The 14,168-nt window shown below is 42.5% G+C and overlaps 1 protein-coding gene across 4 annotated transcripts in view; it reads right to left on the minus strand.

The window, feature by feature from the left end:
* The window catches only part of arhgap21a (Rho GTPase activating protein 21a), an 86,937-nt gene that overhangs the window by 41,414 nt on the left and 31,355 nt on the right, over window positions 1-14,168 (minus strand). For 2 of the 4 annotated variants that reach the window (XM_083936345.1, XM_083936344.1), the window contains exons 1-2: window positions 5,059-5,587; window positions 774-962 (exon numbers count right to left, since the gene is read on the minus strand). In XM_083936345.1, coding sequence (XP_083792471.1) covers window positions 774-962; window positions 5,059-5,370 — 501 coding nt within the window. In that variant the 5' untranslated portion in view covers window positions 5,371-5,587. Of the gene's footprint in view, window positions 1-773; window positions 963-5,058; window positions 5,588-14,168 lie in introns of those variants that run through there. The other 2 variants (XM_083936347.1, XM_083936346.1) reach the window with 1 other exon arrangement.

Here is a 14,168-nt window from a genome sequence, read left to right on the forward strand (position 1 = left end):
CAGACAGGAACAGTAGAGATGGATAATTAAATGAATAAGTGAACCTGTAACTCTACAGACAGGAACAGTGGAGATGGATCATTAAATGAATAACTGTGAACCTGTAACTCTACAGACAGGAACAGTAGAGATGGATAATTAAATGAATAACTGTGAACCTGTAACTCTACAGACAGGAACAGTGGAGATGGATCATTAAATGAATAACTGTGAACCTGTAACTCTACAGGTAGGAACAGTAGAGATGGATAATTAAATGAATGAGTGAACCTGTAACTCTACAGACAGGAACAGTAGAGATGGATAATTAACCATGAACTACAAAATAAAACACTTTAGATGGCGTAAACATACTGTAAATAACTAAAATAATGATAAAATCATGAATAAAATGTAGATAACATATGGAAACAATTGAAAAAATGAGAATGGCAGTCGCATGGTGAACGGTAACCATGGTAACCCAACTATTCTACAGCCAGGTTGACTGGTTTCATGTCATCCACATGTCGGCTGTGTTGCGTTAGTAAGATTTGTATATATTAATATATTTTATTTTAGAAAGTGGGATAATAGTCTGGAAACATCACAAACATTTTTCCAAACTCTTTTTCCCTTTTTCCAAACTTCCAGACCTGGAAATGACTCTAATTATATTCCATATTTTTCCATACTGCGTAGGAACCCTGTAAATGGCATTAGATGATATAAATAGTTTTGTTGTATTAAGATCTTAGTGTCCTCAAAGGGGGTAAGAGACGACGTTCTGTCACCTTCAGAGAGTTGTGGACAGCAGACTCGGGCGGGTAGACGATGAAGTGCCGCAGTGTGAAGCCGAAGCCCTGGGACGTCCGGCGCAGGTGGAGCGTCTTGGGCCCCGGCCAGGAAAAAGGCTCCTCGTCTGCTCCCGGAGAAGCCACGGCCGACGCCTCGCTCTGATCTCGCCCATCCTTCTGCTTGGCCTGAATGGATGATAAAACACGGGTACATCAGTGTTGATCTTCACAACATATTCAGTGTGTAGAAGCTACAGTGCTGCGTGAACACAGACAGGAACCGCAAAGGAGAGGAGCGCTTTCTTGTTGTTAGATGAGAAGACTGATAGCACTTGCATGTCTGCACGGTAAATAAAAGCCATCCTCACAACCCAGTTTACAGAACCACTCTGCTGGAAATGATGCACCGCTCCACAACAATGTGGTTGTGAAAATAATGATTTAATTGCCTGTTGACAACAGAAATACACTCCATTCACTTCAGCCCTGGTAATTGTGTTTTCACAGATGAAAGGAGCCCACGGCTCAGCGTAGATATTATGAATCAACTTGATTTAAAAACACGAGAAATCCCCCCTGATGGTGATTCTTCAGTTATTACGCTGTTGTTTCTGCTAAGGTGTCACTTTGCGCTCGAGGTTTACTTTTACTTTTGGGAATTATAAAAAAGAGCAGAGAGAACAGGAGGGTTTATTGTTAACATAAGGATCATAGAGTGTTTCTGCTGCATAAATAAACAATGACACATCAGCTGTGAACTGTAACCTGGGAACAAAAATTCTCAATTTACACAAAACACTATGTTGATTCTATCACAAAAACAAACATATCTATCTTTTTCAAACATTTCCAACATAAAGTCATTATTCCTACTGAACAATTACTATTATTACTACTTTATTACCACAAATCCACATCTTTATTTATAAATAAGTCCTCATTGGTGCACAATTACCTCTGCCAACAATGTGACTTCTGCTCCTGAGTGATTCATTTCTTATCTGTATTTTCACAGGACGGGTAAGCTCTATGGAGGCTTCCATGTCCTTCTGGTCTTTAAAAAAACATGAACTGCTGAGAGGGACATAAGGCACTACGTGGTTCCGGTAAGGCTAATGGCATTTTCGCTCAGCCAGCGTGACTGTGGAAGACTGGAGGAGCTCAGTGAGACGCGCTTGTCACTACAACGGCAAATTTGAAAGCCTGAACTGCACTTTTGTTCATAATGCATTATCATAATTATGCCATGCCATAGGAGAAGGAATCCTTGTCCCCAAAAAAGGGAAAAAGAGAATTAAAAAGGCAACATGCCCGGCGAATTCAGAGAAACGGGTGAACAGTTTCTTGCCGTAGAGCTCCTACCGTAGATGCAACCAGGTTGCAACGCACATTTGAAAAAGGGAAGCGCTAAAAAGCATTATTCATTTGAATGCAATATACAATTTTACCACACAGTGGGAGATACACAGTGCTCCTTTAAGTCACCATCCTGATGAAGGTATTATGAACTGGATATCTGTTGCGACAGTCCCGGGAAAAATCAAAAGCAGGGCTCTTTAGTGACATGATTTCCATCACCTCGAAGTGGTTGGTCCGCTAGTGAAGGTAGGCAGAGCTAATGTACCAGACTCGCCCTTCATCTTCGAGATCGGAACTTTAAGTGTCAAAGATGACATCAACAGTTAAGCTAAAAGGGTTTCAATTACCAGCAAAGCTCCTCTGCTGCTGCCTTAACAGCATTCAATAGAAGCTGTTGATTAAAACATCAGTTGAGTCTCATTCATTCATTTCACTCATCCCACCCGGTATCCTCACATGAAAACTGTTAAAATGTTGGTGTCAGAAGCCAAAAATGCAGCCAGATAATCTTGTTCCTATGTTGTGGTTAATGTCAGTGATCATCATGTGCGTCAAAATAATCAGGATTGTCATTTAAGCCACATTTTGTCCTCCTCACAACCCTCCATATGGCTTCGGTTATTGCACATTTGGAGCTTTGCAGGGCTATTTGGCGTGTTTGCATGATGACAGACTTATCTTCTACATTCCTACTGTGACTAACATGGGATAAAAAAAAAAAAAACAAGCCTTAAATGCCGGCAGGTTGCGTAACATTAAATTGTTTTTGCCTACATAACACAACACATGCAGCACAAGTCTGATTTGAAATGTTCCACAACCAAAGGTGTTGCTGACCCGGTCTTAAAGAGCAACTGTAGCTAAGCTGAAAATACAGTGAGTCACCTCAGTTTACGCGCACGCACACGCACACACACACACACACACACACGCTAAAACCGACGCTGTTGCCAGGCAATATTTCCCATTTCCCCTTTTGAAAAAGACAGTAATGATTAACTCTCAATTTACAATTGACTGCAGCTCTAGAACAGGATGATGTGATTTTGTGACCCAATCAAAAAACATTTCTAAAAAAACACATGTACTGTATACATCCAACTAAATCACGACAGCCACAACAGAGTAGTTGAAACAGTCCCCTAAAAATATTGTTCTACCCTTTTAAATGTAAGGATTCACAGCTTTTCCTCCTCATAAATCATTGTACCTTAGAGACAAAATCATTCATTAATAATGAATAAACATACAAGACACACTCAGAATACCTTATCCAAGACTTCAACTCTATTTTTAATCTACTTTTGTTCAGATTTTAACTTTCCAACCAAGATTCATCATCTTCATCATAAAAATACAGCAGATAATATTCGATTAATCACAACGTCCCTAATTGCGCCGTCCCTAAAAAAACACTCTCCTGCTGCTGCGAACTGTCTGAGCAGCGAGACTTCTGTCACATCCATCATCAAAGTTATGATGGAACTGAACCGTTGCACCGCAGGGTGTGCGTTAGTGCTTATTGCTAACACTACTGCAGTGACTCCGGGGCTATACGAGAGCCTGCCAAGAGTTCCAGCCTCAACCCAGATCTCTCTCCGTGGGCTCTCCTCCTACCAAAATACATCTTAGGTGTGGATCCAAAACAAAGACATTCTCCCCCACCACCCCTCTGGCTTCTCTCTCTGCACCTCTCCCGGGTCTGTCTGGGAGCAGCAGATGTACAGGCCTCCAGAGAGAGGGATGGGTGTGGGCTTGACTGGTGAAATCACCACCCAATACCCAGTGGTGTGGAGCTGGAAGAAAGCCACAGTCCACACTGTAACTGAGAGAGGAGAGCTGATGGTCCAACTCAGCTGTTTGTTTGGATTTCACGCTTAAAAATTTAACGTTGTATTATGCAACTGCTAAGCCATTTGGCTCTCTCACACACACACACACACACACACACACACACACACACACACACACATTTTTCATCTCTCTATATATAACATGTTGAATTATACAGCAAGAGAAGCAGCAGGAAAGCACTGTGTGTACGGTTAATCTGCACCAAACAAGCTCACACACCTGATAAATGAGACCCAATCTGTTCATCAAAACAGTCACCATTATGTTGCACACTGATGCTGCCATATGGTGCCCTGGCCTGCGGGATGGCGCATTTGCATGCCTGCTTCTTTATGTATATGAGATGAATTTGAATGCTCAGCTTTCCTCCACAAACTGTTTTTCTTCTTCTTTCTTTTAAGTCTGAGTCACCCGTGGGTCGTGGATCTACCTCTTTCACTCCCTCTCGCCTTTTCTTCCCAAACTTCTCTCCCTCTCCGACCACAGACTTTAACATTAGTCACACTGATTCACTATGCTATAGGAAAATATGCCTTCAATTCCCTACTTTGGTCCATCACTGCACAATGACTTCATTCTATCAAGGTTCAGTCTGTTAAGCCTTAACAAAAAAAAAGGAATGGCAGAAGAAATTCTAAAATACGAGCAGCTGGAAAATAAACTTCACCTTCCTCTGACAGCATACAGCAAAGTGTCACTCTGAAACCACCGAGGGGGCCGACAATAAAGGAAACCTAAAACCCCAAACCAAAACACAGACACGCTCACGTTACAAAAAGATATCGGTCAGTGAAACAGGACTACCCTGCCTGCCGCTGGAGCGCAGGATGACGCACACAAAATTCCTCAGACAGCACAACAAAGTGTAGCCGCCCCTAACCTCTCCTCCCCGAGCAAATGCTTCCTATGTAAACCTGAATATCTCTGCCAGACACCGATAGCTCTCAAACACATATGTCCTAACACAAGTACAGGGTTTTCCTAAATGCCTTAAAAAATGTAACACAAATCTCCTCCTCAAAAATGCATGAGGATGCTCTCCATCTTTCTCATACCTAACTGTCCTTACCCGAGAGCGGACGCAGTTCTTCCTGGACGCTTCTCTGAGCCGAGCCCAGGACACGCTGCGATTGGGACTGGTGAGGCCCAGTTCCACCTCACCCCAGTAAGCTCTGGCCAGGAGCTGGAACCAAAGGCAGTACGGCTCCGAAAGGCAGCCGTCCACGCCGGCCAGGCGAGCCCAGGGACAACCTCCAGATGACGGGGAAGGAGAGAGGGAGCAGCATCCTTCGGCGTTCACGTCCACATCCCGCAGCTCCGGGTGATCCTTCAGAGGAACCGGCTTACAGCCCGGAGGGAGCCCGTTCCTCTGGGCCAGCATGGCATAGCCAGGTTTGAGGTGGTGAGATCAAATGGCAGAATAGATAAAAAACTATCCTCAAAAAATGCTCCAGTTCTTGCTTTTTTCTTCTTTTGGTTCCTCTTTTCTATGTAGCCTACTCCAAGTTTCTGGTTGAGTCCATGCTGCGTCCTCTTCCTCCCTCGGTCCGTCCTCAACTGTCTATTCTGGTCTCAGTTTGGAGGAACGGGGCTGTTCTTCTGGGCGTCCCACAGACGCATGATGTTTCCACTCAGCCGAGATGAGAGCACAGAGGCTGAGTGCACTGCAGAGAGCCCAGGCAGACTCACTGACGCACCCACCCACTCACCACACAAATCTCTCTATGAAGTATGCACACACACACATGCACACACCAGGCGGCCTGAAGTGAATTCTCTTCCTTTCCTGTCTTCTCTCTCCCTCTCCCTCTCTCTAACTTACCTCTTCCCCTGCCAACCTCTAAAAGTTTTAACTGCTCGCCAACAGATTCACACATTGAGGCTGATCAATAAATCATAAGATAAAATGAAAAGGAGAAGACGAGAACCACACAATAAGTCAAAGCTAAGGTAAATACAAGGAACATGCAAACACATTTTACTGTAGGATGTAGCACAAAGCTGCTCTGGTCCAAGGAGACAGGAATAACTGAGATTGTTTTCACAGCCTGTGGAAGGAGTCAAGTGGGGCTAATATAGATAAGGAAACATGCAGGTCCTGTGAAATCTATAAGGCACAAAAATGCACAGCGGACACACCCACCTTCGCATGCCTGCAGCTCATCTGGCAACTACAAAGACCTAATGCCTGGGTGGCTTTGTGGTCTTTGTGAGATTACCAGGAGTTGCATAAACACAGAAACTCCTGTATATTCGTTTATTTGTTTAACAGGGTCTATACAGATATTTGTTACGTAAGGATAAGCAATAGAACAGATGTGGTTAAAGAGCGTCTCATTAAAAAATAATTTGCAGCCATGTATATACAATATTTAGTGTACAGTCAGCTTAATTAACCAAAATAAAAACACAGACATTGGAATTAAGTTTAAGATGGTAATGAAACAAAGTAGTGGTCGATCGATATAGGTTTTCAAGCACCGACGCAGATATTTGGAGAGCACGGTGGGTCATAGGCGATGTATAATACATGTTGTGTTTTTTTGCATCAGATAAAAAACAACAATGTAATAATAATAATAATAATAATAATAATAATAATAAACGAGACGACTCTGTTCATTTTTGAAAACGCAACAACCATCTTTTTCAAAACCTTTCCTGAAAGTCTTTGCGCTTGGTTACCGCACCACTGCCATCAAAAATGACAAACCTGATTTAATGTTTTACTCCTGGAGTGGGCTCTGGGGACGGCCAGACAATAGACCTTTAATCCCCGTAAGCTAGTTTGGCTGATTGAAGGCGTGCTCTGGAATAATAATAGTTTAACTGCTGATTAAGCAATTGAATGTATAGAATTTTTAAAACAGCCTAGATTTTACAGGTATTTAATTCACTAGAATAGCAAAAAGGTTTCACTCTGATTTTCTAACTTAAAGTTTAATATATCAAACAAAATATATTGCATTAGCAATATAAAATAGCATCTCTTGATGGACCAACGTACCTACAGTCCACCCACACAGGTGTTTCCACCAAGGCGCCTGATCTTCTCCAGATCCTCTGCTTGAGTGACAGCTCCCTCGCTACTTTTGTTGCATCTTTTTCGCCTTTATCATTGTTATTTACTTCATGGATTTTCACTTACTGTACTTGAGTAATGGTGGTGTAATGAGTAAGAACATTTGTGTGGGTGTGCAGGATCGTTAAGCAAACTAACTAACTAACTAATAAAACAATCCCTTGTTAAACTCAAATTGAGGTTTCATTTGACGTTATTTTACAACGGAGTTCTGTCACAAACAAGCTCTCAAACTATGCTGAACTGAAGATGCCAACAGGAACAACTGGAACCAATCTAGACAACAGACACAACGATCACATGTTCAATTCCCTAAAACTGTCCCATACCGTTAAAATCACCATGACCGTGACACTCAGGACACTGCCCTGAGGGCACATGTCAATCTCAACTCCTCCACTGAAACCACCAATTACCTCTTCACACTCGCCTTGTAGGATTACATAAGAGGCCGGCTACGCCACAAGGGAATACCCCCTCAATCCTTGGAGGTAAACAAAACTGCACAGAGGCTTAGCAGCTGCCTTTATTTCAGGACCGAGGAGAAAGAGGACTGGAGGAGCAGGATGGACTTGTCCCTGATACCTTTTTAGTTGTAAATCTCTCCGGTAGAGAGAGAGAGCAGGGCCAAAACATCCATTTAATATTTAATCACATTTTCATCTCAGGGCTCTCTGGAGCTTCGCGCTACTCCGACGGCAACATCAGGACTCTGTGCTCTTACTTAATATTGAATAAGTCTCGCTTGAGGACAATGGGTCCGTCCATTTTGAATTTCCAGACATCAGAGTCTCCGGTGTGAGTTATTAGTTGGACCAATTGTCCTATAATTGTTAGTTTACTGGTTCACTTCCAACGACAGCTAACGCACGTAAGTCAACAGCCAGCATGGCTAAAAGTAAAGTGGCACTGGATGAGATGGCCAAAATGTAAATACCAGTCTATTTTGATTTTGAAGGGAATATTTGCCATTTGAGACGTCGGCGTCCATGAAAGCAACATCAGGAACCCAGTGGTGGAATGTTCCTTCTCAGCGTTTTGTTATGAGCATCTTGTTACCATATTCACTCGGCTAAATATAGCATGTGGTATTCCGTATGGAAAAGACGGTAGAAATAGGCACCACCAAACACAGCCGGTTGAGACACTTGACCTGTGCCAGCCTAAACAAGGATTAAGTTTTACAAGAATGGTTATATATATACAGTCTACTGCATATATATATATATATATATATATATATGAGTGACTCTGTGGAAGCCCACATCACTATTAAAGGCACAATTTCCTTCCAAACAATACTTCTTACCTCCACTAATACATTTCAGACCGTTATAGGGTTTCAACCCACATCATATATGTCTCTGAGTTCCTGCAAATCTAAAACACATGATAAGGAAGGGGAAAAAAAGATGATTGAATGGAATTCCTGTGAGCTCAGGAAGTGGATTTGGTGCCATGCAGACACAAAAACTAGACACACGCCGCCCAGAAATATTGTGCAGTTGTCATGCCGACAAACACCGCACCACAACAATGTCGGCCACTGGACTGGGATGTCCTGCGTGGGCGCTCATGTGATTATGTCTCTGTGTTGATGTACAGATCAGTGTGTCTAGGGCCATGATGGTGTGGAGGAGCTGATTTGAGACTAGAGTTGAGGATCGCTTCATGTGCAAACAGGCAAAAGTGAAAGGCAGGATTTGTGTGTGTGTTCTGGATTTAGCTGTGCTCGGTTTGCCTTAATACTGGGTAAATTGGAGCATGCTTTAATGTCTGAGCCGGACTCACACAGCTTTAAGGATAACTCAGGTCATCTCAGGTATTGACTTTGTTTTCAGAGACGCGTCTGCAACTGACTATTATTTTCATTATTTTCATTGTTTCTTAATTTGAAGATTATTTTCTTGATCAATCGTTTCGTTGTTTGGTCTATAAAATGTCAAAATATGGAGAAAACTGTTTCTCAAAGCCCAAGACAACGTCTTCAAATGTCTTGTTTTGTCCAAAATTCAAAGATATTCAGTTTATTGTCATAGATGTGGAGAGAAACACGATTTTTCTTTACATTTAAGAAGCTGGAATTGGATAATTGTTGTTGAGAAATTACTCAAAATTATCAATTATCTTAAAATTGGAGATTAAAGAGATATTTTGCAAATTTTAATCCAGCTCAGAATTAAACCAATGCTCCATTCCCAAGGGACTTCCACCACTGAGACTGTTTAACCAAATACAGTGCACATATTAGAAAGGACACAGACCTGGATTAAAATATATGCCTTTAATTTAACAGTTGACAACTAATCCATTCATCTTTGCTGCTCTAGACAGGTCATGGCCATATTCATTTGAAGGCCTACTTGAACACAAAAAAAAAGAAAAACAGAATGATGCTGACTGCAAAGAGCAATATACTGAATAAGAAGGTGTTCCCCTGATGTTTTCCCATCTCACATGTCTTGGGCAGATTGGACAGCTACCCCATAACAAAGTCTTTACTCCAACCGAGAGTAAGTCCATCAGGAAGCCATCAGTAGAAAAAGCCACTCACATCCCTTTCTCATGGTAAATCCATGGCCTCTCCTTATCTTAAAGGCAGCTGAAGGTACACAGAAATCCGCTCAAGCTATTTCAACAGTGAAGTGCTTATTTTAACCGTGATTAGAACGACTATTGATCTATGAATCCAATTAATCCGTTTAAGTATTTTTATTCTGTTTCTGGCGTTTTTTTGGCAGTTACCAAACAGCTTCAGGTGCATAAACACCATCTCTCTGGATTGGGAAAACCAAGAAAGACTGGAATAAGACCTGGCCAAAAGAGACACATACGATGAGTGATATGAGTCGGTGTATTTAACTCGGCCTATTATGTCAGACAATGGGGCAAGAACGGCCAACCCAATTTCGCAGCGCCTGAACGTCTTTAATTGACTTATTGTGGATTTCCAACAATGTTCACTTATTAATATAAATATAAAAAAATTAATATAAAACAGAGAAAAAGCAGCAACAGGTTAATGGGATGGTATCCACGTTTAAACACACAATAAACTGCCCGCAGCTCTTTAATGCCAGATAGGAAAATGCTTTGAAGACATTTATGAGATCACACAGAAGTGTAAATTGTTAGCAACGCTGTCCTTCCAAGAAAAGCAGCAATAACCACAAATACCAGTGTAGTGGAGTCGATAAGATCAACTTGAGCATAGCCACAGACGCCTGTGACATTCTACCAGCTGGTGTGGAGGGAGCTACTATGAATAACTGACCAACAGACAGGAGGGTTAAACTGATGAATGTGTTGTAACATTTAGGAGGTCTTTATCGCTCTCTGCGCCGTTACCACTCGAGGCTGCTGGACCCGACAGTGCAGTCTGATCTTGGAGTCCCCCTGCTGATAATTCTGCAAATGGCCTTGTGGCTTCACACAACATGACATGCAGGGCCAAAGACAACATCCAGGCTGAGGCTGTGGTGACATAAAGACAAAGATGGAAAAATCAACAAGATTTTTGAGAGACTGGTGGGAAGTTTCTGAGCTGACATTACATTAGCGGTGTGTAGAGAAGAGTCCAGTTTGTCCAGAGGCTAAAGAAGCAAAACGGGAGAAGTTGATGTTCTGTCTTTTGTGTTTACAATGGAAGCAGCACTCCAGCGCTCACCCCAGACAAAAAAAACAACTTAAAATCCAAACCCTAACAACCAAAGTTCTGTTCCCTAAGATGTTAAACTTGTTTCAGATGTTTACATTTCTGAAAAACACAACCCAATGAGAACCAGGTTGTTTCATGATGCCGTTTCATTTTAATCCACTCAAATCTTGAAGTCTAGGATTTATTAGATGATTATCTGCAGCTCTGATTTGTGTAACAATGGGGGGGGGGGGGGGGGGGGGGGGTGGCCCGTGGTCTTTAAGCAGCTGATAGGATCTCTGGATGGCGATTAAAGACACAAGGCACCGAAAGGGCTCTAAAAACTACAATAAGTAATTTAGAAGTCTCCAAATGGTGCTCGTGTGTGACCAACTTTTTTATAACTGCAGCTATGTGTGTGTGTCTGTGTGTGGTACAGGGAGCGCGAAGAAAAGAGAAAGTCTTGCAGGAGGATTAGGCTCGATTCGCGGTGGCTTTTCAGAACTCCTGGCGGGTGTACGATCTAATCTGGACATGCTGCATCTGGGCTCCGCGAGGTATGGCTTACTGTCACAAAGGACCGGCTAATGAGGGCCAGGGAACAGACTGCTACCACTATGCGCCCACACCACTGCACACCCACAATGCCCTTCTTCATAAGGCCCTCGGGGGGTACCGAAGGGGTACGAACTCCACAATAGACGACCCTGGGGAGGTAGCAGGCTGATCAGGCAGATACTGGAGCAGATTGATCGTGTTTCAGGCTCAGATAAGTGCCTCAATATGAGTGTAGGATGCAATAATGGAGGCATATGAAGGCCTATAATATAATTTTACTGCATATGCCAATAAGAGGAGAGGAGTTTTGGTTGTACACATACAAAGCCTGCCTTTCTTTCATAGATGGAAGGGAAGAAACTGAGACAGTAAAGGAGGACAAAGAAAGTGAGAGAGACAAGCTGTTTGCCTAAAGAAATGAAATAAATATAAAAGTCTGAGTCAGGGTAAATGGCGTGACTTTTCCTGTTAGGCGATAAACTTTAAGCAGCAACACTATTAATCGAGAAAATAACGAGCAGATTAATCGATAATACAAATAATCGTTGGTTGGAGCCCCAGTTTTGGGACTGTAAGGCTAGATGTTGGTGTTCAACATCACTATCATTCAATTATCCGGCCTATTGTTGTAATATTCATATATTTGCATATTCATATCAAAGAGGAACCAATGTTTTCTCTATGTTACAAGGATCCTAATACAACAAATGTTAAAGCTCCCATTAAAAGTCCTCATTATAAAAAAGACTAGCAACACAATGCTTTTTCTCATGCATGCTTTTGTTGTGAGAAGGAAGTTGGCACCAGCTTTCTGTCCAACTCAAATGTTAGTCATGACGCAACAACCCCCAAATGCTACCGGTTTAAGTCCCTGTGAGTCGTGCACACAACATATTTATGAGCCGATGCATCACTTTCCTTCCACTGGTAAAAAAAAAAAAACACGATCAAAATTCAGTTTGCTATGGAGACCATCTGTAGAGCAGAGAAGAAATACACAGAAAAAGAAATACAGGGGATTTCCTTCAAGCAGGAGCTGTGGCTGCAGCAAGGAAAGGTTGTGGGTTGGACACTCACCCAAAAACTAACAGGGGAAGACAAAAGCTCAGAGCCCAGAGTGGGGGCGGTTTGCATGAGCTCAGCATATTAGCCACCTCCCCAAGTGAAGGAGCCCTGCCTGATCTGGACGATTGTCTCCAGAGGTCCCTCGACACTTTCCACACAAATGCCTCTGCCAATCAAGCATTCAGTAGCACGCTCATTCACTCCTCAGCAGCTGCTCTCAGACTGCGAAAAAAGGAGCAAATATGTTTGTGATGACAGGCGTAGCCCCCACCTTGACAAAGAAAAAAAAAAACCTTCTCTTGTCGTTGTTTAATTATTGCATCTCAGACGGTTTCCCTCAGGGGAAGAAACCACGTGGTTAAAAAGAGGAAGGGGACAAGAAGAAAAGCACTAATGAAGACACAGTTATGCTCTTGTCACACGGACACAGGGGTCTGAGATAAGCTTATATGAAGGTCAACGTGCATTATCTGACCCACCTTTGAACTCCTGCTTCTGTGACATGTAGGTCTAACATTGCTTGGCTAGAGGATGAAGGACTGCATCTTACTACATGATTATTACACGTTTATATTGTTGAAATACTTAGAATAACAGGTGGGCATCAGACAGGAAAAATAGCCATAACCATAAGCCTGTGACTTTTAAATATATGGACAATAATCTATAGAAAACGTGAGATAGAAAGTTAGGAAAGAAAAAACAATAAGACACAGGTGAAACGGTTGCTATACGACGATATATCGTCTCAGGATCGACACTGATGTGCGCAATAGTCACACCGCAAAACGTGTATTGTCAAATGAATTGGGGTCTGTGCAACTCAACTCACGCCTCAAACCTTCCTCCGTGGCAGTGCGTCACCTGCCAAAAGCTAACCACTCCCCGGGGAGTGTGGCGCCCTCTCTCCCTGCGGACGCGACGGTTGACCAGGTGAGACTGCCCTCGGTGCATCAACAGTCTGGAGCAATGCAACTCACCCGACCCGTCTTGAAACACACTGTCTCCTTTACCATGCTTTGCGGGTGTTACTGTTTTTGTGGTGTCATCACCATTTAGATAAGGTGTCTCAAACTGATCCAGTAAAGGGCCGCTGTGGCTGCAGGTTTTTATTCCAACCAAGCAAGAACACACCTGACTAGACTTATTCAACCAACTGAATCGCCTTCACACAGTTGATTTGTTGGATCAGGTGTGTTCTTGCTTGGTTGGAATGAAAACCTGCTGCCACAGCGGCCCTTTACTGGATTAGAGACACCTGATTTAGATAAAAACTTTATTGAAAACACACCTGCTGCTGTAACAAATTCACTTGTTACAAAAATAAAATAGCTATAAACATCATACACACCTTTGGACACACTTATAGCCTACAGATATGTCTGTCTCAGTTTCTTCCAATATGGTGCAGCCCTAAACCCTAAAATAGATGTCTTGACTGAAAGAACTCCAAACACTTAATTTTGCTCTTCAAAATCTTAGAGATTCCTGTACATCATGTGTTTTGTTGTGTTAATATTTTATTACCAGCTCAAGTAAACAAATGAAAGAACTCCCATTTCATTCACATTCTCAGATGTGTGCTATTTCCAGTGTAAGCACTGCAGACACCGCTTTTAATAGTCAAATCTGTTTAACAAATCTGTTTAAATAGCAGGCCTGAAGTGCAGCAGCAGCAGGAGCAGGTGTTGCGTGAGTGGACAGGGATTAACCTGTGCAAGCAGTCGGTCAAGTTCAACACGTCAGACACGGGCTTTGTGTGCTAAAGTCATTCCAGTGGTAATGCAGGATTCACCCTCCATAAGACACCACTACTCTATTCAGAAACCTACCAACG

Source organism: Echiichthys vipera (assembly GCF_963691815.1).
Source record: "Echiichthys vipera genome assembly, chromosome: 21".
NCBI classification, from domain to species: Eukaryota; Metazoa; Chordata; class Actinopteri; order Perciformes; family Trachinidae; genus Echiichthys; species Echiichthys vipera.